At 39.2% G+C, this 22,125-nt stretch overlaps 1 protein-coding gene across 3 annotated transcripts in view; it reads left to right on the top strand.

Annotated features, from left to right (window-relative positions):
* DENND5B (DENN domain containing 5B) overlaps positions 1-19,671 on the top strand; it is a gene marked incomplete at its 5' end in the record, with an annotated part of 211,739 nt that extends 192,068 nt beyond the window's left edge. For 2 of the 3 annotated variants that reach the window (XM_082665159.1, XM_082665158.1), the window contains 8 exons: positions 837-958; positions 3,646-3,791; positions 5,652-5,770; positions 6,610-6,797; positions 10,508-10,590; positions 10,804-10,930; positions 12,937-13,111; positions 14,679-19,671. In XM_082665159.1, coding sequence (XP_082521285.1) covers positions 837-958; positions 3,646-3,791; positions 5,652-5,770; positions 6,610-6,797; positions 10,508-10,590; positions 10,804-10,930; positions 12,937-13,111; positions 14,679-14,862 — 1,144 coding nt within the window. In that variant the 3' untranslated portion in view covers positions 14,863-19,671. Of the gene's footprint in view, positions 1-836; positions 959-3,645; positions 3,792-5,651; positions 5,771-6,609; positions 6,798-10,507; positions 10,591-10,803; positions 10,931-12,936; positions 13,112-13,852; positions 14,144-14,678 lie in introns of those variants that run through there. The other variant, XM_082665160.1, reaches the window with a different exon arrangement.
* Positions 19,672-22,125: the final 2,454 nt, after the last annotated feature.

Below are 22,125 nucleotides of genomic sequence, written 5' to 3'. Positions count from 1 at the left end.
AGATTATACTATATTTGCAATTCAGCATCTTTTTTGGCTTAATATTATACCATAACATTTTCTATATCATAAGGATTTAGCCTCTGAAATCTGAATGCCTGTGTTCAAATACTACCTTTACTATTCACTATTTGAATAGCCTTAGACAAAATACTTAACTTCACTGTATCTCTGTTTTCCTCATCTATAAAGGGAGAATGCTAATAGACTTACCTCTCGTGGTCACGAGAATTAAATATATTAATAATTTTAAAATACTTGGAAAATGCTTAAGTGTAAGTGCTTAATGAAAAGTTATTATTTTGGGGAGTAGTAGTTTTGTTTTTGTTAAAACTCTTCCTAAACTTTATTTTTAATGGGTATACAATGATATATTTTTACTTTTACAAATAATATTCAAGTGGACATTTGTGAGTAAATCTTTGCCCACATTTCATATTATATCCCTAGGACTGAGCCCTTAAAGTAAAATTAATGAGTCAAAGAATATGATTGGTTCAAAATAATTATTACCAACAAATTGCTTTTCTGAAATTTTCAGTTCCACTTTCTATTATTCACTGCCACCCCCTACCCCCCATCAGCAGTGGTCATCACTTTTAAATCTTTATTACTTTAAGAGACAAAATGGATTCATGGCAGGTTATTTCTTTAATTACTAAATAGATTTAAATTTGTTATTAACTGTATATGTGTTCATTTTTGTGAATTGTCTGTTCTTTCTAGATTAAAGTTTCTACCCATAGTTTGTCTAAGTGGAGATGTTTATTTTTAGTGGAAGACATAATGAAAAATATACTATACTATTATTTTGTGCTTGTCTTACCCTTTCCTAGGAAGCTTTATAAACGTTATGCTTTTCTACGTTGTGAAGAAGAAAGAGAGCAGTTTCTTTACCATCTTCTTTCCCTCAATGCTGTGGACTATTTCTGCTTCACCAGTGTGTTCACCACTATCAGTAAGTCTGGAGAATTGACTGTTAAGTGAAGAGTTGCTCAGATGACTAATGGAATAAGGGTTTATAGTTTTTAAAACGAGACATATCACAGCACACTGAGTCACACACTGTGACATCCACCACCACCCCCGCCCTACCCCATCTCCATTTATGAATGAAGGTTGTGCCCCAGCAGCCGGAGATGCTGCTGGAAGACCACCCTCAGCTGTCAGCTCCTGTGGGGAGTATCTCACCAAAGAAAACTACCTTGCCTGAAGCTATCCCTCCTACCAGAGCTGGCCAGCATCCCTGCCTGATCCATGTGGGCTGTCCCAGAACTCACTGTGGGACCAGCTGAGCACTCACAGCATCAGAGCTCAGCTTCTGCCTCAGCCCATCCTGCTTTCTTCCTCACATTCTGCATGCTAATTTCTGACTCAGAGTCTGCTTCCCAGGAAACCCAGTCTGCAGTAGGAATTGGGATGGATGTAAAGAAAAATGTTTTATTAAACAAATATTCCAGTATCTTACCTGAAACACATAAATTCAAAGAATCAGTATATGATAATAAACTTATATAACTGAACATCATTAAACTTTGAAGATTCAGAAAGACTTCAGGATCTTGCTGGGTGTTGTAGGTCTATAGAGGAAGGAAATGATGATTGGAGATGTGTTTTTGATAAATTGAATTACAGCATTTATTCTGTTGCAGTGCATCCCCTTCCCTACTTTGGAGAATTTTTACTTGTATCAGCAGTTTTATTCAGCTGCAAGTATCAGAAGCTTGGAAAATAGTGGTTTAAAGAACTCGGTTGTTTTAATTTTCTTACACAGTGATAAGTCTTGGGGTAGGCAGTCCACAGTGCTATCACGGACCCAGGCTCTTTGACAGTTATCAGTGCATGCTGATCGCCTCCAGCGATGGCTGTTCTCAGTCCACCCTCCAGCCCAAAGAGGGAAGGAGTGCCAAGGAAGAGGGGTTAGAATCTGTGCTAGAAAAACATAGTTTTCTAAGAAATCTCAATAAATATCACCAATATTTCACTGGGCACAGTTGTGTAGGTTTTGGCCTTCAAAGTCTCTGGTAGAGGCAGACAAGGGGGAAATGGAGTTGGAATGGTTATTGGGCCAACCTGTATTATCTTTCAAGCTACTATTAGTTTACTAGAAACTAAGGTGTTATATACAGTTTTGAAAGAGAAGAGTTAGGATCCTAAGTTCCTCCCCATATATGCAGATTTCTCTTCATCTGAGGAGCTCTTTCAATTAGAGGAATCGAAATACTTCATGAAATAAATATGCTGAGTTTAATAATATTGCTCTTTTTCTACTTTATGAAATCATTGTTGTGCATCTGTGAGCCCTTTGCAGCCACAGAACTGCTGACCTTAAACAGGCCTTTTTCGGTAGCTTTTCTAATCCTGTCAGTGAAAGAAATGAAAGTAGCCTCTGGGGCCTAAAATAACATCTTGCACTAACCTCTTCTGCTTTCAGTTTCGAAAATCATTTGAGTCTCATGATTACTAAACCATGAAAGTATGGCCTTCCCTCTGACATTTTCCTTTCCTTCAGCGAAAATAAAAGGGCAAAAAGGGAGGTTATTCACCCAACAGAAGGTCGTCTATGTAAAGTTAGGGAAATGAACCATTTATCCCATTCATTTCGCTCATCTAAGAGCACATTGAAGCATGAGCTCCTATTGTGAGGCTGTATCTGAGCCTCTTATCCAATAAATGTTTTTAATTCTACATGTAGTTCTTTCAAGGAGGGCTTTCTGTTAGCTCTCTTGTGGCTGAATGAACAGAAATCCTGAGAATACCAACCAAAATATTGATTCTACCCTGCTTTAAAAACAAAAAAAAAGTATGGCTCTGAGGGATAAAAATATGCTAATGTGTTTGAGCCATCCCCATTTTTTAAAGGAAATGGAGGTATGTGTAATGCCTGGGTGGTTTCCACATTTGAGCAAAGGATGGTGATAGGACAGTGACATCTAGTGGTGTGCCTTTTGAAGAGCCCTCAGAGGCGAAAGATTTCTTACAGATCCCTTTCCATATCCTGATTCTTTCCCTGGGGCACCTCTTGTACGTGAGTCACCTTTCCAAGTTGTAGTTTATAGACTTCATATTATGTCCAGAATGGAGGTGCTGTTGTTTATTATTCTTGGCTTTGCATATTGGACTGTAAAACTGGGATGGGAAAGTTCTGAAGTGCAGTGCTTTTAAGGGTTGGCCAAGAAAATCAGCAACAAGAGGATGCTATCCAAGAAGTCATCTACCACCTTTTTTTATATGAAACCATACTAGTAACTGTGCTCATTTATACTCGATTCTGGAACAAAATTAATAAAAAACATTAAAACAATGAAAATATTATATAGCACAGTCACTGTTTATGTCCTCAGAGATTCTGGTGCTAATGCCTGACATTGTTTATAAATGTAGTGGTAATGGTAAGCATGTCATGTACACATGGTGTTGTATATGTGTGGAAACCACAAATATTGGGACTTTTGGCTTATAAACCAGACCTCATCTTTCTAGACTGGAGGAGGTTATGATCTATCTTTTTGTTTAAGTACATCTTGATAGATCATTAAAAAGCAAATTATCTGTGAAAGCCAGCCGAGTTCTTAATGTATATTTGTTTTGTTATCAGGAGAATTGTATTGTAATTTCGTATTAATTTCAGCATTTTTCTTTCAGTGATTCCGTATAGGTCAGTGATCATTCCCATCAAAAAGCTGAGCAATGCGATCATCACATCGAACCCTTGGATCTGTGTATCAGGAGAACTGGGAGACACGGGAGTAATGCAGATTCCCAAAAATCTCCTCGAAATGACTTTTGAAGTAAGTTCAGCTAAAACCTTTCTTTCTTTTTTTTTTTTTTTTTTTTCCCATTACGCGGCCCTCTCACTGTTGTGGCCTCTCCCGCTGCGGAGCACAGGCTCCAGACGCGCAGGCTCAGCGGCCATGGCTCACGGGCCCAGCCGCTCCGCGACATGTGGGATCTTCCCAGACCGCTGCACGAACCCATGTCCCCTGCATCAGCAGGCGGACTCTCAACCACTACGCCACCAGGGAAGCCCAGCTAATACCTTTCTTAGCACAAAGTGTCATACATAGTTCTACACAACGATGCCAGTTTCACTTTTTCATTTTTCCTCGAGTCAAATAATATAAAGGAGTAATTAAGTACACAGGATCATTTTTGGGATTATATACCTAAAGTTGTCTTGAACACGTGAATTTTTCTATTTTTATTGTTATTTTAATTGTTAAGTTCTATTTTTCCACTTATAATGGTGCGCTTTGGGGCTTTGCCAGGTCCTATTCCATAATTCCCAGTGCCTAGCACGGAACCTGGCAAGTAGAGAACATTCAAGTAAATGCTTTCCCCACAGTGGTTCTCTTCCAAACTGTAAATTCACCCTGCCTGAACCTAGACAAAGGAACAGGGGAGCTGCTATCCATGCTTTTGGTTTTTAGACCACGTGGTGATGTTTATAAAGTGATTTTGCAAAAATAAACCTTTCGCTATGGTAGTTTTCAGGTCTTACCTGGTGAAGTATTCTCATACTTTTGAGCCCACATGCTGGTTGATCCTGGCATGCAGGAAGAAGACAAACAGCTGTTCTTGTTTCAGGAGGGAAATGGTGCTAATTGAAATGTCCTGTTCTCATGTTCCTTGGAGTCTAGGAATAGCAGTTTCCACTCAGAGTCATAACACTGCCCAAGAGCTTATTTTGACACTATCTATCTAGTGGGGTCACAGCCATCTGTATATAAAAGATTAAAATCCTTGGCTTTTCTTCGACTACCAAGTACCGAACATAAACTGCATTATAAGTCCCATCATTGCTGTTTCTAGACTCCCACATCTGCCTACTTCTTTCCATCTCTGCTGCCACAACTAATTCAAGATGCCATCCTCCCTCACCTAGATCGCTGTGATTCAAAGACGTCAAGGACTTTGAGAACTCATAGTTCTGATGTCTATGATCTGGGATCTATGTCAGGGGTAGACCCCAGATCTGGGGTCTATGTCTGGGGTCTATGATCTTTTATCAGAATTTAAAAGTCAGAATTTAGCTGACATTTATTTTCACCATTCCTATTATCATTGCTTTCTTTTGTACTTGTCCACAAAGGGTCAGGAAGGACACTGATAACTATGTTTTTGTTTTTTTTTTTCTTTTTAACAGCAGCTTCAAAGACTTCTAGGTGAGGTTTGAAGTCAGTTCTGCCTTAGTATTTTATTAGAAGCAGAAAACTAGTCATGTTGGTGATTTTTTTGTATCTATAATTGTTTCTCTGACCTCTCTGCAACTAACTCTAAACAACATCCTTTTCCCACTTCTTGAGATTCTTCTCATCCTTCATAGGCACAAATCACTGACTGCAGTGTTTCTGGGTTCTCCAATTAGAAATCATCGTTCTTTCCCCAGTGTTCTTCAAGTACCTGTTTACATCTCTACTCTAGGGCATTGTGCAGTCCCTCTCATTTGATAGTTAATGATCCTATGTCTCCTGTCTCATTAGAAGGGATCTATTAGGTGTGAATATTTTCTGTAGTGCACAGCAGAACACATTATGCAGAGTGGGTCCTCCGCAGTTGTTAAATTGGATGGAACCATGGCACCACTGCTAAAGCTGAGGGGTAGCAGGAAGGGATCAGGTACTGAGTAACCTGTGGTCCTGTCCCTGCAGTGCCAGAACCTGGGGAAGCTGACTACTGTTCAGATTGGTCACGATAACTCAGGACTGTTAGCCAAATGGCTAGTGGATTGTGTCATGGTCAGAAACGAAATCACAGGACATACATACAGGTAAGTAAATGTCCTTGGGAGCTCAGACTTCTTTTAAGACTCTTTAGACAAGAAAAGGTTTGAGAATTATTTTCATTCCAAAGCTTTCCCGCTGCCTTCTGAATTTTGGTTTAGTTTTTTGGGTGGTTTTGTTTATGTCATAACAAAATTGTGTTATTTTGTTCCAAATACAAAATTGTCCCCAAAATACTTTTAAGAAACTGATTGTGTTTGCTGCTAATGCTTAGTCCACAAGTGTTGAAAATGATTGGTGGAAGTCTGATTAAAAAAAAAAAAAAGGAAACAAAAAAGAAGCTTAAAATAATGTCAGTAAGAGGAAAGGGTCTTTCAGATGCTCCTGGGCAAAGCCAGCACTCTTCTTTGAGAACATTCCCCTCTTTTCTCCTGTAACTTAACTCCCACATTAGCATCTAGTTTGAAGATATTGTTGTTGAAACTAACCCCAGAATTTTAATACAGACGAGGTATGAGAAAATATTAAAGAATTATTTTAATTTGATGATAACGATTTATTCTCTTTATATAAGAGAGAATATCTTTAGTTTTCAGAGACTCATACTAAAGTGCTTGGGAGTAAAATGTCCTGTTGTTTGTAATTTACTTTAAAATACTTTTAACAAAAAATAAAAATGAAGCATATGGCAAAATGTTATGTTTAAGTCATGAGAAATAGGGTGTCTCTTATCTTTTCTACTTTTTTATGTGTTTGAAATTTTTCATAATGAAAAAAGCAACCCACAGGCACTAAAATGATGGGCTTCACCCATGGTGCCATTTAAAAATTCTAATTAAAGCTAGTAAGATATTGGTGATTCTGAAGTTTGTTTCTGTCCTACCAGGTTCCCATGCGGGCGGTGGCTGGGGAAAGGCATTGATGATGGAAGCCTGGAGAGAATTCTCATTGGAGAATTGATGACATCAGCAGCAGATGAGGATCTAGTGAAGCAGTGTCGGACTCCACCCCAGCAGAAATCACCCACCATGGCCAGGAGACTAAGCATCACTTCACTGACAGGAAAAACTACCAGTAAGTAGTTTTTTTATTTTCCAGTGCGTCATGTTGCAGGCATCATGTAGCCATTTCATAGAAAACTGTTGTATTAATGAATTACGGTAAGGAGATTGAAAAGAAAAAAGCTGAGGAAAATTAATTTGAGAGAAAGGCTTTAAGAGTGGGGAGAGAGGGCTTCCCTGGTGGTGCAGTGGTTAAGAATCCACCTGACAATGCAGGGGACACGGGTTTGAGCCCTGGCTAGGGAAGATCCCACATGCCGCGGAGCAACTAAGACCGTGCGCCACAGCTACCTAGCCTACACTCTAGAGCCTGCAAGCCACAACTACTGAGCCCACGTGCCACAACTACTGAAGCTCATGCACCACAACTACTGAAGCCCGTGCTCTGCAACAAGAGAAGCCACCACAATGAGAAGCCTGCGCACTGCAACAAAGAGTAGCCCCCACTCACCACAAGTAGAGAAAGCCCACGCGCAGCAACAAAGACCCAATGAGGCCAATAAAATAAAATAAATTAATTTAAAAAAAAAAAAGAATGGGGAGAGAAAAAAGGAGGAAAAATAAAGCAGGACATTAACAAATAATTAAAAGCCCCTGAAGAATTTAGATGCTAAAATCCAACAAAAACTGCCTGCTTCTGTTTTAATTAAGCTTTGGAAGTATGAATAAATAATATCTTGCCTGAAACTTAAAGGAGGAATAAGGACAGTTACATGTTACAGTACTCCCACATCTAGTTATCCAGAGCCCCTTTTTCTAAGAGGAATTCTAAAAATTCCTCTCCCTACCCCACCCCCAACTTCCTGTAGAAGTGATAAAACAAAATACTATAAAAAAGTGAATTCTGTGGATAGGATACTATGTTCATATGCCATTTTGAATAGTACAATAAACTTCTAATTTATATTAATGTGGTCTTTAATAGGCTGAATAATGTCTCCCAGGGGTATCAGATTTTAATCCCTGGGATCTGTAAATGTTACTTTATTTAGAAAAAGCGTCTTGGCAAATATAATTAAGTTAAGGAACTTGAGATGGGGAGATTATCCTGGATTACCCAGGTAGGCCCTAAATGCAATCACATGTATTCTTCTAAGAGGGAGGCAAAAGGAAATTAGACACACACAGAGGAGAAGACAATAGAAAGATGGAGACAGAAATAGAAGTGATGCGGCCACAAGCCAAGGAATGCCAGAGCCACCAGAGCTTGAAGAGGCAAGGAGCAGCTTCTTCCACTGAGCCTCCAGAGGAAGTTCAGCCCTGTCCACACCTTGACTTCTGCCTTTGGAATTGTGGGAGAATAAATTTCTGCTTTTTTACGTTACCAAATTTGTGGTAACCTAGTACCAGAACCACAGAAAACTAATAAAGAGGCAGTATGATTTAGTGAAATATCACAGAAGTTTATCAGTGAAGTGGTTTTATTTCAGTTTATAGACAGTAACCATGAGTAGAATAAGAGGTCCTTAGTTAACTAACAAAGCAGCTTCCTTAGCTATTATTATTCCATATCCATTTCTTAGTACATAGTAATATATTAGCTATTAGAACGATACAGTCTAAAATGTAAAATTATTCTTTCTCAAATGATTCCCTGTATTCATAATTCTTCTCTACCTTCAGAAGTAAACTTAACACACACACACACACTAGAATAGCTAAAATAAGGGTAGAGAACAGTGGAATACTCATATATTGCCAGTGGGAATGCAAAAGGAAAAACCATTTGGCAATTTCTTTTAAAGATATACACATACTAACCATACACTTGACCCAGCAGTCCCACTCTAGATATATACCCAAAAGAAATGAATACATATATCTACACCAAGACTTGTACTCAAATGCTGCTAGCAGCTTTATTCATAATAACCAAAATGGAAACAACCCCAGTATCCACCAGCTGGTGAGTGGAGAAGCAGATAGTGGTAGATCTAGTCAATGGGATACTATTCAGCAATACTGTGGATATATCTAGCATCACGGATGAATCAAAACTATTATGCCAGGTGAGAGAAACCAGACACAAAGGACCACACACTATATGATTCCATTTGTATTAAATTCTGGAAAAGCCAATATAATAACGATGAAAAGCAGATCAGCAATTGACAGGGGTTATGAGCTGGGGAAGGGGATTGACTGAAAAGGGGAACGGGGAACTTTTTGGGTTGATGGAAATTTTCTATATTATGTTTGTGGTGATGGTTATATGTCTATACATCTGTCAAAACTCATCAAATTACACACTTAAAATTGGTGAATTTATTGTATGTAATACCTCAGCTATGCTGATTTAAAATCAAAAAGTGGATTTCAGTTCAGTCCTTCCAAATTATTACAACTTGTGAATCAGTCCAATTTTATGGGGTATTAATGTTTTGAGAGGCCTTATCCCCCACTTCCAGTCATATTTTCTTTCTCAGTAAGCAGAAAATTTTAAATAATGTGAAACTCAGAGATGGGTACTGTGGTGTTTTTTTCACAGTGTGTGCAAGGTGATATTTAGAGAACTAAACATTTTAAATTGGTTTCAAAGTAATGCTGATCAGCACAGGGTTCATTCGAAATGAATAAAAGCTTGCAACATAGATCTTCATGTTTAAAAGAGAAAGGTACAAGTAAAAAGATTACTAGGAGCTGGAGATGACACAGTATCAGTCCTTCAATTATAAGAGGTTTCCATTTTAACAATTTTTTTGCATTGGTATAGAGAAAACTTACTTGAGTCTTACCTGGAAAATGTCTTATGCAAGAAATCCTCCAGCAGTATGAATTTAAAGAGTCTTAAATTCTAGACTGTATAGCATGTCATTTATAGTGTGATACGTGAGTTTGATTTAAGAGTTAATCACTACAAGAAAAGACCAATTATTTAATTTTTCTCTTGTTACTTAGTTCTATCCATGGATGAAACCTGTTTACCACCTTTTTTTCTTTTCCGTCTTTTTCTCCTTTTTTTTTTTTTTTAATCATTCTTGGGGTTTGGGAGGCAAAGGTGCTTTAGATTCCATTCAAGAAACCCACCAAGCTCTCCCTCAGGAAGGGGGCCTAGGTCAGCAAGTACTGGCTGAGAGAATGAAGCAGTGCCCAGATGGACTAAGTGGCCAGAAAGAAACAGTTCTGGGCTTCGAGGCAGGGTGTCCCCATGTACCTGGCATCTTTAAACATATACCCTTTACTTTTAAGACAACAGCAAAGCACACGATCCAAATTAGACATTCAGAGCTCCAGAAGCCTTAGTCTGTGCCTACTAAGGACTCGGAGGTAGGTGGGATAAGGGGTACCTGAGGAATGATGCTGTGGGTCTTTCCCACCTCTCTCCTTAGATCTGAGGACTAGTAGCACTTTGTGACAGGCACCATGCCAGATGATTTACATGTAATATCTCATTCACTTTTCCCTGTGACCCAAGAGGTGTGTGTTTTCCCTGTTATAGATTGAAGAAACTCAAACTCAGAGGAAGTTAGATAATTTGACCAAGGTTATGGATTGCAAGTGGTAAGGCTGGGATTTGAATCTTGGGGGTCTCTTGGTTTCTACTCCATTGTGCCAATATGCCTCTCCCTTGGCCAAACTGGCCAAGGCAAGTTTCACGGAACCCTGACAAGCCAGCCTGCTCTGGTGAAGTGTTTCCACCACAGGCAGGCACAGTTGATGTCCTATAGTACTTTGGTTTATTTCCCTTGCATGAGAATTCAGCCATTATTGATTATTTTTTAGAACCCAGTGCTGGACAGATCCAAGAAGGAATTGGAGAAGCTGTGAACAATATCGTGAAACATTTTCACAAACCTGAAAAAGAGGTATGATGGGCTATAAAACTTAATATGGTAGGATTTTAAAGCTGCTTTATACATGATACATAAGGCAATAAAAGGTGCTTTAATTTTCATTTGTAAGCTTTCTAATAGCCACAAAAAATGCTTCATTGCTACTCTCAGCACTTGTTCCTCTAGTATTTTTCTTAAACATCGAGCAAGAGCTTATTCTCCGGCACTGTGTGTTGCGCTCCACAGAGAGGAAGCCTCACTGTGTTGCTGTGTGGAGAGAGTGGCTTAGTTGCAGCACTTGAGCAAGTTTTCCACCATGGCTTCAAATCTGCTCGCATCTTTCACAAGAACGTCTTCATCTGGGACTTCATAGGTAAATTAAAGCTGGTGTGTGTTGTTATAAGGTCATCAAAATGTTTCTTAGAAAACTCAAACTCAGGAATTGGAGTGAATAAGAGTTAGTGATAAGGGTGTATGTTTTTAAAAGTAAATATCAAATAAGCAGTATCTGTGCTTTTCATTCAGTCAACAAATATATATAAATGTCCACAGTATTCTAAGCAGTATTCTAGATGCTCAAGATATACATAAAGATAAAAGTAGACAAAACACAGAAATTCCTATGGTTGACAAATTTATAATCTGGTAGGGGCAAACCATACACAAAAACATAACAGATATGCAATTCATCTGATATATTGGAAGGTCATCGCTGATCCGGAAAAAAATAGAGCAAGGTGAAAGGAAATGGAGTGGGGGCACTCTTTTAATTGGGGTCCTTATAGACTTCGTTGACAAGGTAACATTAAGCAAAGACTTCAAGGAAGTGAGCCTTGTGAATACGGGGAAGAGGGCACTGGAGGCTGAAAGAAGGGCCCCCGGCAGAGCAGGGTGGGGCTGTGCTTGGCCTTGCATGGAGCAGCAGGGATGTTGGTGGGACCAGAGCGGAGTGAGGGAGAGGGGCTGGGATTGGGAGGAGAGGGTGTTTACTGCCAGAGCCGGTTGTGGAGGGCCTTCTAGGCCTCTGGAAGCACATTGTTCTTTGTACTGAATGGTATGGGAAGTCCCTGGAAGGCCTGGAGCTAAGGAGTGACATCATATAATCTATGTTTTAAAAGGATCACTCTAGTTCCCTGCTGTCCAGTATGGTAACCAGTAGTCACGTGTGGCTATTTAAATTGGCTTAATTTAAATTAAGTTTAACATTCACTCCCTCAGTCACACCAGCCCTACTAGTGGCTGTAGAATTGGACCTTGCAGATGTAGAATATTTTCATCATCATGGAAAGTTCTACTGGAATGTACTGCTCTAGCTCGCTAAACTTTGTATTCTTTATTTTGCTATGCAGGTTCTTCTACAATTCCCAGTTTCTTTAACAGGGAGATTAATCATTTCATGTTTATAAATAAGGCCTGGATGAAGTAGTTGATTTTATCCAATAACTTTTAGACAAAGAAAGGAAAGTTGACAGAGCTAGGCCCCCTAGAGTGGGTTGTTTTTTTTTCTTTTGGGATGCATAGACTCTTACTGCTCCTGCTTCTGATATGTATATACATAACTCTTCCTCAGATTTTTTTTAAAAATAAATTTATTTACTTTTGGCTGTGTTGGGTCTTTGTTGCTGCACACAGGCTTTCTGTAGTTGTGGCGCACGGGGGCTACTCTTCGTTGCGGTTCGCGGGCTTCTCATTGCCGTGGCTTCTCTTTGTTGCGGAGCACGGGCTCTAGGCACACGGGCTTCAGTAGTTGTAGCACGCGGGCTCAGTAGTTGTGGCTCACGGGCTCTAGAGCGCAGGCCCAGTAGTTGTGGTGCACGGGCTCAGTTGCTCCATGGCATGTGGGATCTTCCCGGACCAGGGCTTGAACCCGTGTCCCCTGCATTGGCAGGCAGATTCTTAACCACTGCACCACCAGGGAAGTCCCTCTTCCTCAGATTTACTGAAGCAGTTCCATTTCAAGGAGTTTGTTGCGCAGTGTTAGCCAGCCATTCTATAACTAGAACAAAGGGCGCCACCTCAATGGCTACCATGTCTTTGCTACTTACTCTTAGAAGGCTCCAGTCTTAACAGACAAGTTCATGGGGTTTTTTTTCTTTGCTGTCAACTGCCATTTCTTGAAGGTATTCTAAAGAGAGTAAACTTTCCAACCATCTGGAATGCAGTCTAGATTAGAAAATAAACTCCTGGGAGCATATTGTTCTAGCGTGAAACATGGGCCTCTAGAATTTATTGTGAAACCAGGATAAAGTAATGGTTTTGGTTTTAGGACTGGCTATAATGCAAAGTGTCATTAGTATTTCCAGAATAAACCAAGTGATTCATCTTTTTTTATTTGAAGTATTATGTGTATTGTGATATGACTCTGACTTCCTTCTCCAGAGAGAGCAGTTGCTTATTTTGAAACAACTGACCAGATTCTAGACAATGAAGATGATGTCCTCATTCAGAAATCATCCTGCAAAACCTTCTGCCACTATGTAAATGCTATTAATACTGCACCCAGGAACATTGGGAAGGACGGCAAATTCCAGATTTTAGTTTGCCTTGGAACACGGTATTAAGCCAGTTCTTGACTTTCCCTGTCTTTGTCACATGTTGAGCAAGAATTTAGAAAAGATTATACCAGATCACGCCCCTTCCAAAGCTCTCCCGTGGGTTTCTTTTGTACCAAATTTTATGAGACTCGCTGTTTATTGGGTGCTTGCTATGTGTCGGGCAGTATGTTCAGTACTTCACGTACATTATCTTATTTAACCCTCCTGTTACTTCACTACCACCACTGCATGAAGTAGCAAGCGATATCCCCACTGTATAGATGAGAAAAAGAAAGTAGAAGAGGCACGGGTAAGTTAACAACCTTTCCCAAGGTCACACAGCTGGAAAGAGGCAGAGCCAAGATTTACACCTAGTTGCCCTCCAGAGCCCAAAGCTCTGAACCGTTACGCAGTACTGCACCAGAGGTGGGTGGGTAAGTAATAGGTAGATTGGTAGATAATTAGACACGCCAGCACATTCACACATATATATTTCCTGTATAGAGCTTGTATAGTGTGTATATGCTACCATGTTGCTTTAATTTTAATACATTGTGGAATTCTTACTATCTAAGTAATTCTTACTATGGAAAGTCTTCTCCTTAAGACAATTTCCTACCCCTTTCTTTTTTTTAAATGACGCTTAGGAGCTGTACACTCCATTAATTTTAAAACGGCTCTCAGAATTCTAAGAAATGAACCACATAGATCTTTAGAAGATGTTTTATCTGTGCAACATTTGTTTTCTTCTAAACCCCTAGAAGCCCCAGCAAGAGGTGCAGGACGGCCCAGCTGCCTTGTCATGAAAGCTTAGCGAGAGGTGCTCAGTGAGGATGTCTTAGCTACTTAGCGACAGATAGCTCATGTCAGTTTAATCAGGAAACACTGAAGATTGAGATCCTGTCCTCCTGAAACAACTGGTTTACTGAGCTAAGTTCTGTATTTCTTCTTAATAAAAGCTGCCCAATTTCAGCTGTGTTTTTTAAAGTTCCTTTTGAGTATGATCCTTACCTCCTTTTATCTCTTTACTGTTCTGATTTATTAGACCAGCGCAACCCCTCTTTTGGTTTATAAAATCTACTTCATGTTTTTCTGCTTTGATTTTGTTCCTTACCTTGTAATGTTGTGTAAATTTAAAAAAAAAAAAAAGCGCTAGTCCCTACAATTAAATGGAAACTTTCTTCACAAAAGGTCAATATACTTTGGCATGCCTTGCCACAGATGTCTGATTAACATCCCTGTAAAAAAAGAATACAAAATGGCATTCTGCCTTTTTTTAAAGTGGTAGAATCAGAATAGAGAATTTCTTTAATACATCTAAGTCCTTATGGCCAACTTGCGCAGACCCACTTTTAGAACCTGATGGGTTGCCTCGTTAGCTTACACTGTCTCGTTACCTTATCTTTTTAACTGGTCATTATCCAGCTAGTTGACTTTGGTTTTGTCTTTGGTGACCTCAGAGCTTGGCTAGATTTTTCCCCATCCAGTCCCACACCCACACCTTCCCGTCGTCAAAAGCTCCAGTGTGTGCCTTGTTCTCCCGCGAGGGCAGCAGTGCTCAGGACTTGTTTCTGTTTGGGTCTGTAGGGATCGCCTGCTCCCACAGTGGATTCCGCTGTTAGCTGAGTGTCCTGCCATCACCCGAATGTATGAGGAGAGTGCCCTCCTGCGAGATCGCATGACCGTCAACTCCCTCATCCGCATTCTGCAGACCATCCAGGACTTCACTATAGTCTTAGAAGGCTCACTCATCAAAGGAGTGGATGTGTAACCCAATTAGCTAGAAACTCGCAGTCCAGACCCCTTGTTCCTGAGCCTTCCCCAACGACGGGGACCGATTTGGACTTGTCTGATGAGGTAGTGAGTCACTGCAGGGGGCAACACACCGTATCCCCCAATTTGAACAATGCTGACACTACAGACAAGGTAAAGTGCTGTATTGTAGTTCATTTGAACCTGGAATTTAGTATAAAATAGAGTATTTTCATGTGTTAGATGTGTGTAAATACGCTCTCTTCTTTGAGAAATTATATTACTCTAATAAGATAACTTTTCTTAGATTGAATATTCCTGTGACTTAAAATAAGTAGCTTAAAAGTATTGGGAGGTGGGGGGTGGGGGGAGGAGAAAGAGTGGTGCTAGTCAGGAAGAAGCCAGTAAACATGTAAATACAGTGCAACCCAGTGGGGCTTTTTTTTCCCTCCCGGTATAACAAAGGAACTCAGAATGCATTGTTATGTCGTAACCAGCCATCCTGGTGTCTGATCCTTTGTATTGTGAATGTAAACAGCTTTACCTACTGTAGGGGATAGTAGCCCTCACTTACAGCTTTTAAGTTTCACATGGTTTCATACATTTGAATTGAGCCACTTTTCCAGTCTTTTGGAAAAATTTTTTCCGTCAGCACAAGATATGATTCAAATATTTTAAATACTGTACCCCAGGAGCTTGGCTAAACTGGAAAGAGAACACACAAAGCCCTGAGAAGTGTGTTAACTTGTGGGATTATAACTTCTTTACACTTTGGAAAGATTAGCCTAGACTAACTTCATTCTTGGCATTTTTATTCTTGTTATTTGAGGTACTTTGGGGAGATGTGAATTTCAGAGTGTTGGCCTCATGGTCTTAAGAACTGCAAACGGCAATTTGATTCTGTACTTTTAATTTGGCCATCTCAACCCTGCAGTGGTCCCTTACCTCTTAAAGATAAACACAAACACGGTCTTTGTTTGGTTCCAATCACCCGCCTCCCCTCTCCCGGTGCACATCCCCCCTCAGGAAATGGAAAGAATGTTTAAGAAGGAGGAGGGCCCTGTGTGGCTTGGAATGTTTTTGTGAAAGTATTTGTTGACCATGATAATGCAAATAACAGAAGAAGAGAGAAAGAATGAACCCTTTCTGGGTGTTTCAGGGCAAGCTTTATGTTCTTTTGTAAGCAGGGGTGAAAATGTAAAACAACTGGCCCAGAGAAGGTACGGGCCAGTACTGACAAAATGGAAGCGAAACAAGAGGCAACAATTTTAGGAGACCAAACATTGTCACTTTCCAGTTTGGTATTTTTTAAGGAAGTTAAATAAATTTGGTATTAGCTCGTTACCTTAAGTCTTCATCTTACGGTCAGTCCTTTAAGTCTAATTAGGCATTTGCATGTTGTTAGCAGGGAAATTGCCTCAGCAGAGCTCCAGATTTTGTTCCCAGTTGTGGCTGAGAAGCAAAGCCATGGCCTCTCAGGACCCTTGTGAAATCTGAGGGTCCAGGCTTTAGCCAATAGCGTTGTTTACCTTTTTTCCTGGAAGAAGAAACTAATGAAACGAGTGCCTCACTCCCTTTATCAAACACTGTGTTCAGCCAAGGCACACGCCCTTTTAATACGGGACTGGGTACTTGAGGAGGGTAGGGAGGGTTGAAGGCAGCATTTAGAAACCCATGGAAAGGGTTTGAGAAGATGGTTCTGGGTGACCTGGGTAGACCAGGAATTTGTTTGCCTACAGCTGAAGTTTGTCCACAGTGGTGTGGCTGTTCCAGGGACATGGAAAGTCTGTTATGGGAGACATCCAGAACCTGTTGCACACTAGGCACTTACTGTTTCAGTGATGAGAAACCATAGCGTGATCCAATCCCGGATTTTGTCATTGTTACCTTTTCCAAAGGCCATGCTTCTGACACATTCTGGGCAAACAGAGAGATGGCTTAGGTTAGCAGGCTAGAATTGAGTCATCTAGTCTAGCCTTCTCATTTTACAGATGGGAACACTCAAGGGTCAGAGAGATTAAATACTTACCCGCACACCTGTGACAACACAGTCTAGAATTCATGTTTTTTATTACACCAGGCTGCATGAGACTGGCCTCCAAGGCATTCATATTAATAGTCTTTCTACCCTTGGTTTATTCATCCACCTATACAGGTAGCACAGGGATTAATATTCATTGTAACAAATTGTCCTTAAGTTATAGAGAATTACACCTATTTTAAAAAGTAGGAGCAGGAATTCTCTGGCGGTCCAGTGGTTAGGACTCTCACTGCCAAGGGCCCGGGTTTGATCCCTGGTCAGGGAACTAAGATCTCACAAGCCTCACAGCGCAGCCAAAAAAAAAAAAAAAAACTAGGAGCAAAATTGGATTTTGGACCTGTGAATAATACCAATACTTTAAAAATTAATACCTCCCAAAAGAGTTATACCTAAAGTTTCATCCCACTTTCTATTGTCTGACTATAGTAGTGAGATGACCAATTTCAAAAGAAGGAATCACACCAGAACTGACACATCCTCTAGAATGCTAGGCCCTTTAGAGTGGTCACCTTGGGAGTCCATATATGTATGCCAGTGATAAAGCCAGTGCTCCAGACACCTGGGGGACCTCCTTATGAGCTGCCTGAATGACCTACAGCCCATTCTTTTGAATACTGCCAGTGATGGGAAATGGTGGCCTTTCAAAAGAAATTTAAAATTTGAAACAACAAAAAGTCCTTAGGTTACAAGTTGATGAATGAAAAGTAAAGTTTGGGGTCACATAAGAAACACAATTCTAAAGAAATAAGACTTAGTTCTTACATGGCTTATAACTACCTTTGAGCCAATATCAAAATATTTTGAGCGGGACAGTAGCAGAATCCTTAGAATAAATGTACATAGCCTTCTAAGCTAACTTCTGAAGGTCATTCAGAAGTATACTTTCTGCTCTGTTAACACTTTATTTTTTTTTCCTGTTAATACTTTAAATTAGTATATTGCTTTATCATCACACTTCAAAGTTAAAGTACATAAAAATCAATTTTGTAATTGACCTTTTTTTTCTCAAAATAAATTAAAAGTAATGCCTGGAATCATAATTAGTATTTTCACATAATAATAGTTAAGAAGAAATTGTTTTAAAATTAACTTGCCAAAAATATTATCTCTTGAAACATTTATCTTCCAAGTGTTTTTCAAATGTCCTGAAACTCCTAATATCAACCTTGGTGACATAGTAGCATTACACCGACATTGGTATTATGTGTGAGACCCTGAAGCTGTGCCCTGTCTGGGGGCTTACCAGCGCCTTAATAATGACTGAGGCTCAGTGTGGAGTAGTATAAAGTAGGGTTCTCAGTGGAGAAAAATGGGCTGCTGAGAACAAAAGGAAGGCCTCCCAACCTTATCCATCCTCTTTCCCACTGGGGGCAAGAATTTGATAGAAGAACCTAAAGCTTGCAAAAGTTTATGATTTCCCTCTAAAATTTATTTTAAATATTTCACACATTTTGTACCTTTTGTAACACTATGGTATTTACTTTAACATGGTTTTTTAAGAAATCATTTTAATGAATTTCTGTCACACTATATGAATGATACAGGGGAAATACTGAATTGCTCGTATTTCCTTTTTTTGGCAATAAAGCACTGTAGTATGTAAATGTAAGTAAAAGAGGGATAGAGGCTATACATAACAGTTCATGTGTAGTAAATGGTGACACCTCTGAGATATTTTGAAACATGAGGCAACAGACAAGGACCTCAGATTCCCCAGGGAAATATTTATTTGACAGCATTGGAAGTGTAACTCTTAATGATGAAATAGCTTCTTTCTGCTAAGAATTATGATTTTTTCAGTAGATTTTCATTTTGAGAACTGTGAGTATTTTCTCTGTGAGGTTTACAGAAACTAGTCTATCTTTTTCACCATTCAAAAGGACAGTCTGAACCGTAGCTATTTACATTTCAGTATTAACACACCTTCACTGATTGAGAATGGAGTCTTGAGATCATCTCTACTTTTTTAAAGTGAATCAATCCTATTTCCAAGTCATCCGTGTCATTTGAAGTCCATGTTTCTTATATAAGTATTTGTTACATTACCTTTTAGTGTAAAAGGAGGCAGAAACAAATAATAAGCTACTAGGTCTCTTATTCCTGTTAAAATACATTTATAAATCTCTTGAATCAAACTGATTTCCAAGCTTTTTGAAGAGGGTACCGATGGAGTGAGATCAGAGTAATCCAAGGAGAACCTCATCCTATCACATCTTACTAGACATGATTGTCCTCTCAAGGACAAAATAAAGATTGGCTCCAGAAAGTTATCACATTGAGCAGTTAATACCAGAGTGAAAAAAAATCGTCAAAAACAGTCTCCTCATTTGAAGGAATCCAGGGTATCCTTGGGTTATGTGGGAGGGAATCACGCTTGACCCAATTACCTAAATGTATTTACATGTGGCCCAGCCTTTATTCCAAACACTAGACAGATCTTATTAAAAGTAGAGAGGTATGGTAAGAGTTCCTGTTGTCAATCAAATGAGGGTGTTAAACTTATAAAAAGAATTCTCTGTGTTACACTTGAACCATGTATAAATGTACCCTGTGTATCTTTTTTTTTAAATGAGCATTTCTGCATTTAAATTATATTGTTTTCTTTGTATTGTTAACAAAATGCATCAGAACTGGATTTTTTTTCTCATCTGAGCATACTTAAAATTTAAAGAGTATTGTGATATCAAGCACTTTAACATATGTATCAGAGAAACTGATGTGGGTTTTTCAGGTTTTGGAGTACATTTAAATATGACTTTTCATGCTTCATTCTTTACAAATAAAACTGTGGGGTTGATACTTTGTTTTGCTTCATTTTTATAGAACCTTAATACCGAGCAGTTCACAGGGCAAGTGACTCCAGAAAGTAAAGGGATAAAACCATTATGAGAGAAAAAACTACATAAAACCATTATGTAGTAGAAATATAGCCTGCTGGGCAACTGGTTATCTAAAAGGGGTTAAAAAAAAAAAAAAGAACCCTACCTCACACCATACAGAAAGATCAATTAATTCTTGGCTTAACAACCTAAATGTAAAAGGCAAAACAAACATTTTTGAAGAAAATGTAGAATGTATTTATGAACTTGGGAAAGGGTAGTATTTAAACAAAACACTCAAAAATAACTAGATTTTTAGTCCGTAGCAAAAATGAAAGGCAGAGATTCATTGATTACCCACTATATGTTAAGCATTACTTTAGGTTAAGGACATAAAGCAGTTTAAACATACACATACATCAGATTCCTGCTATCATGGAATTTATATTCTAATGGAGGAGTTACACAATAAACATGACAAATAGGTAATACATATAGTAGTTAGATAATAACAACAAGCAAAGAAGAAGGATTGAAAGTATAGTTGGGACTGCTTAGAGATGGACTGCAATTGTAAATGGGTTAGCCAGGGAAAGCCTCACTGAAAATGGAGTTGTCTTTAGCAGAAATTGGAAAAAGCGTAAGAGAAACAAGTTTACAGGAGGAACATCAAGAGCTTACTTTTGGCAGTAAGTTTGGCATGCCTGATAGACATCCAAGTAAAGATGCTGATAGACAGTTGCACATATGGATTCGGAGTTCAGGGGAAAGTAATGGTGTGTTTGTCGGGGTCCAAATCAAGAAACAGAAATCACACAGCAATTTGAAAAGGGGTAGTTTAATGTATAGAACTATGTTAGAATTCTCCAGAGAAACAGAACCAACAGGATGTGTGTGTGTATGTATATGTATATGTATATATAGAGAGATTTATTTTAAGGAATTGGCTCACACAATTGTAGAGCCTTGGTGAATCCAAAATCTGCAGGGTAGGCTGGTGGGCTGGAGACCCAGGGAAAGAGTTGTAGTTCGAGTTCAAAGGGGTTTGACTGGCAGAATGCCTTCTTGCTCTATTAAGGCCTTCAACTGATAGGATACATTATGGAGGGTAATCTGCTTTACTCAAAGTCCACCAATGTAAATGGTTAGTCTTATCCAAAAAACACCTTCACAGAAACATCCAGAATAATGTTTGATAAATATCTGGGCTCCATGGCCCAGCCAAGTTGACACATAAAATTAACCATCACAGACTACTGTAATAAGAAATTGGAATTATGGACTATTTGCTATTAAGCAATGAAAAGAACTCTAAAGGATACAAGAATAGCATACATAGGAAGCAGCCACTAACCGTAGGGCTGAGGCAAGGCAAACCTAAAAAAGCCCCCTCCCCCTTAGGCTGAGAGTCAGAATTTTAATATTAAGAGGGCACAGCCATGGCCCACTGGATGGTAAAGAAGTTTACTGAGATGCTGCACCAGTGCCACTTGTTTGGAATCTGCTGTCAGGCACCAGGGAAACATCCATGGAGAGGTGGCATAGCCCAGAACTTGCTGGGAAACCACTGGAGAGGGTGCCAGGGAAGCCGTCCACTGGTGAATTCTATCAAAAATTTAAGGAAGAAATAATGAAAATTCTAATCAAAGTCTTCCAGAAAATGGATGAGGTATGTGTTAGTTTGCTAGAGCTGCTGTAACAAAGACTGGTTGGCTTAAACCACAGAAAGCTATTTTCTCACTATTCTGAAGGCTAGAAGTCTGAGATGAAGGTGTCAGCTGGATTTGTTTCTTCTGAGGCCTTTCCCTTGGCTTATAGATGGTCGTCTTACCTCTGTCTTTATATGGTCTTCTCTCAGTGCATGTCTGGGTCCTAATTTCTTCTTCTTACAAGGACACCAGTCATATTGGATGAGGGCCAACCCTAATGACTTCTTTTTAACTTAGCTCTTTAAATACCCTACCTCCAAATACAGTCACATTCTGAGGTACTGGGGGTTAGGACTTCAACATATGAATTCTGAGAGGACACAATTCAGCCCACAACGAGGTAATACTTCCCAACTCATCCCATGAGCCAGCATTACCCTGATACCTATATCAGACAAAGAAATTACAAGAAAAGAAAAATACAGACCAAGAACTCTCATGAATGTAGATGTAAAAATTCTTAACAAAGTGTTAGTAATTCAAATCCAGTGATAAAAATGATATGTCATGACTAATTGGGGTCTATCAAGGAGAGCAAGGTTGGTTTAGCATTCAGTCAAGGAATATAATTCACCACAGTTACAGATTAAAAAATAAAAATTTATATGCTCATCCCAATATACACAAAAAATTTTTGACAAATTCTAATGTTCATTCATGGTTTAGAAAAAAAAACCCAAAAACTCAGTGGACTTCCTCACCTCAGATATACT

This window comes from Grampus griseus, assembly GCF_964374135.1.
Source record: "Grampus griseus genome assembly, chromosome: 11".
In the NCBI taxonomy this organism is placed as follows: domain Eukaryota; kingdom Metazoa; phylum Chordata; class Mammalia; order Artiodactyla; family Delphinidae; genus Grampus; species Grampus griseus.
This window is presented reverse-complemented; position numbering and strand designations above follow the sequence as displayed.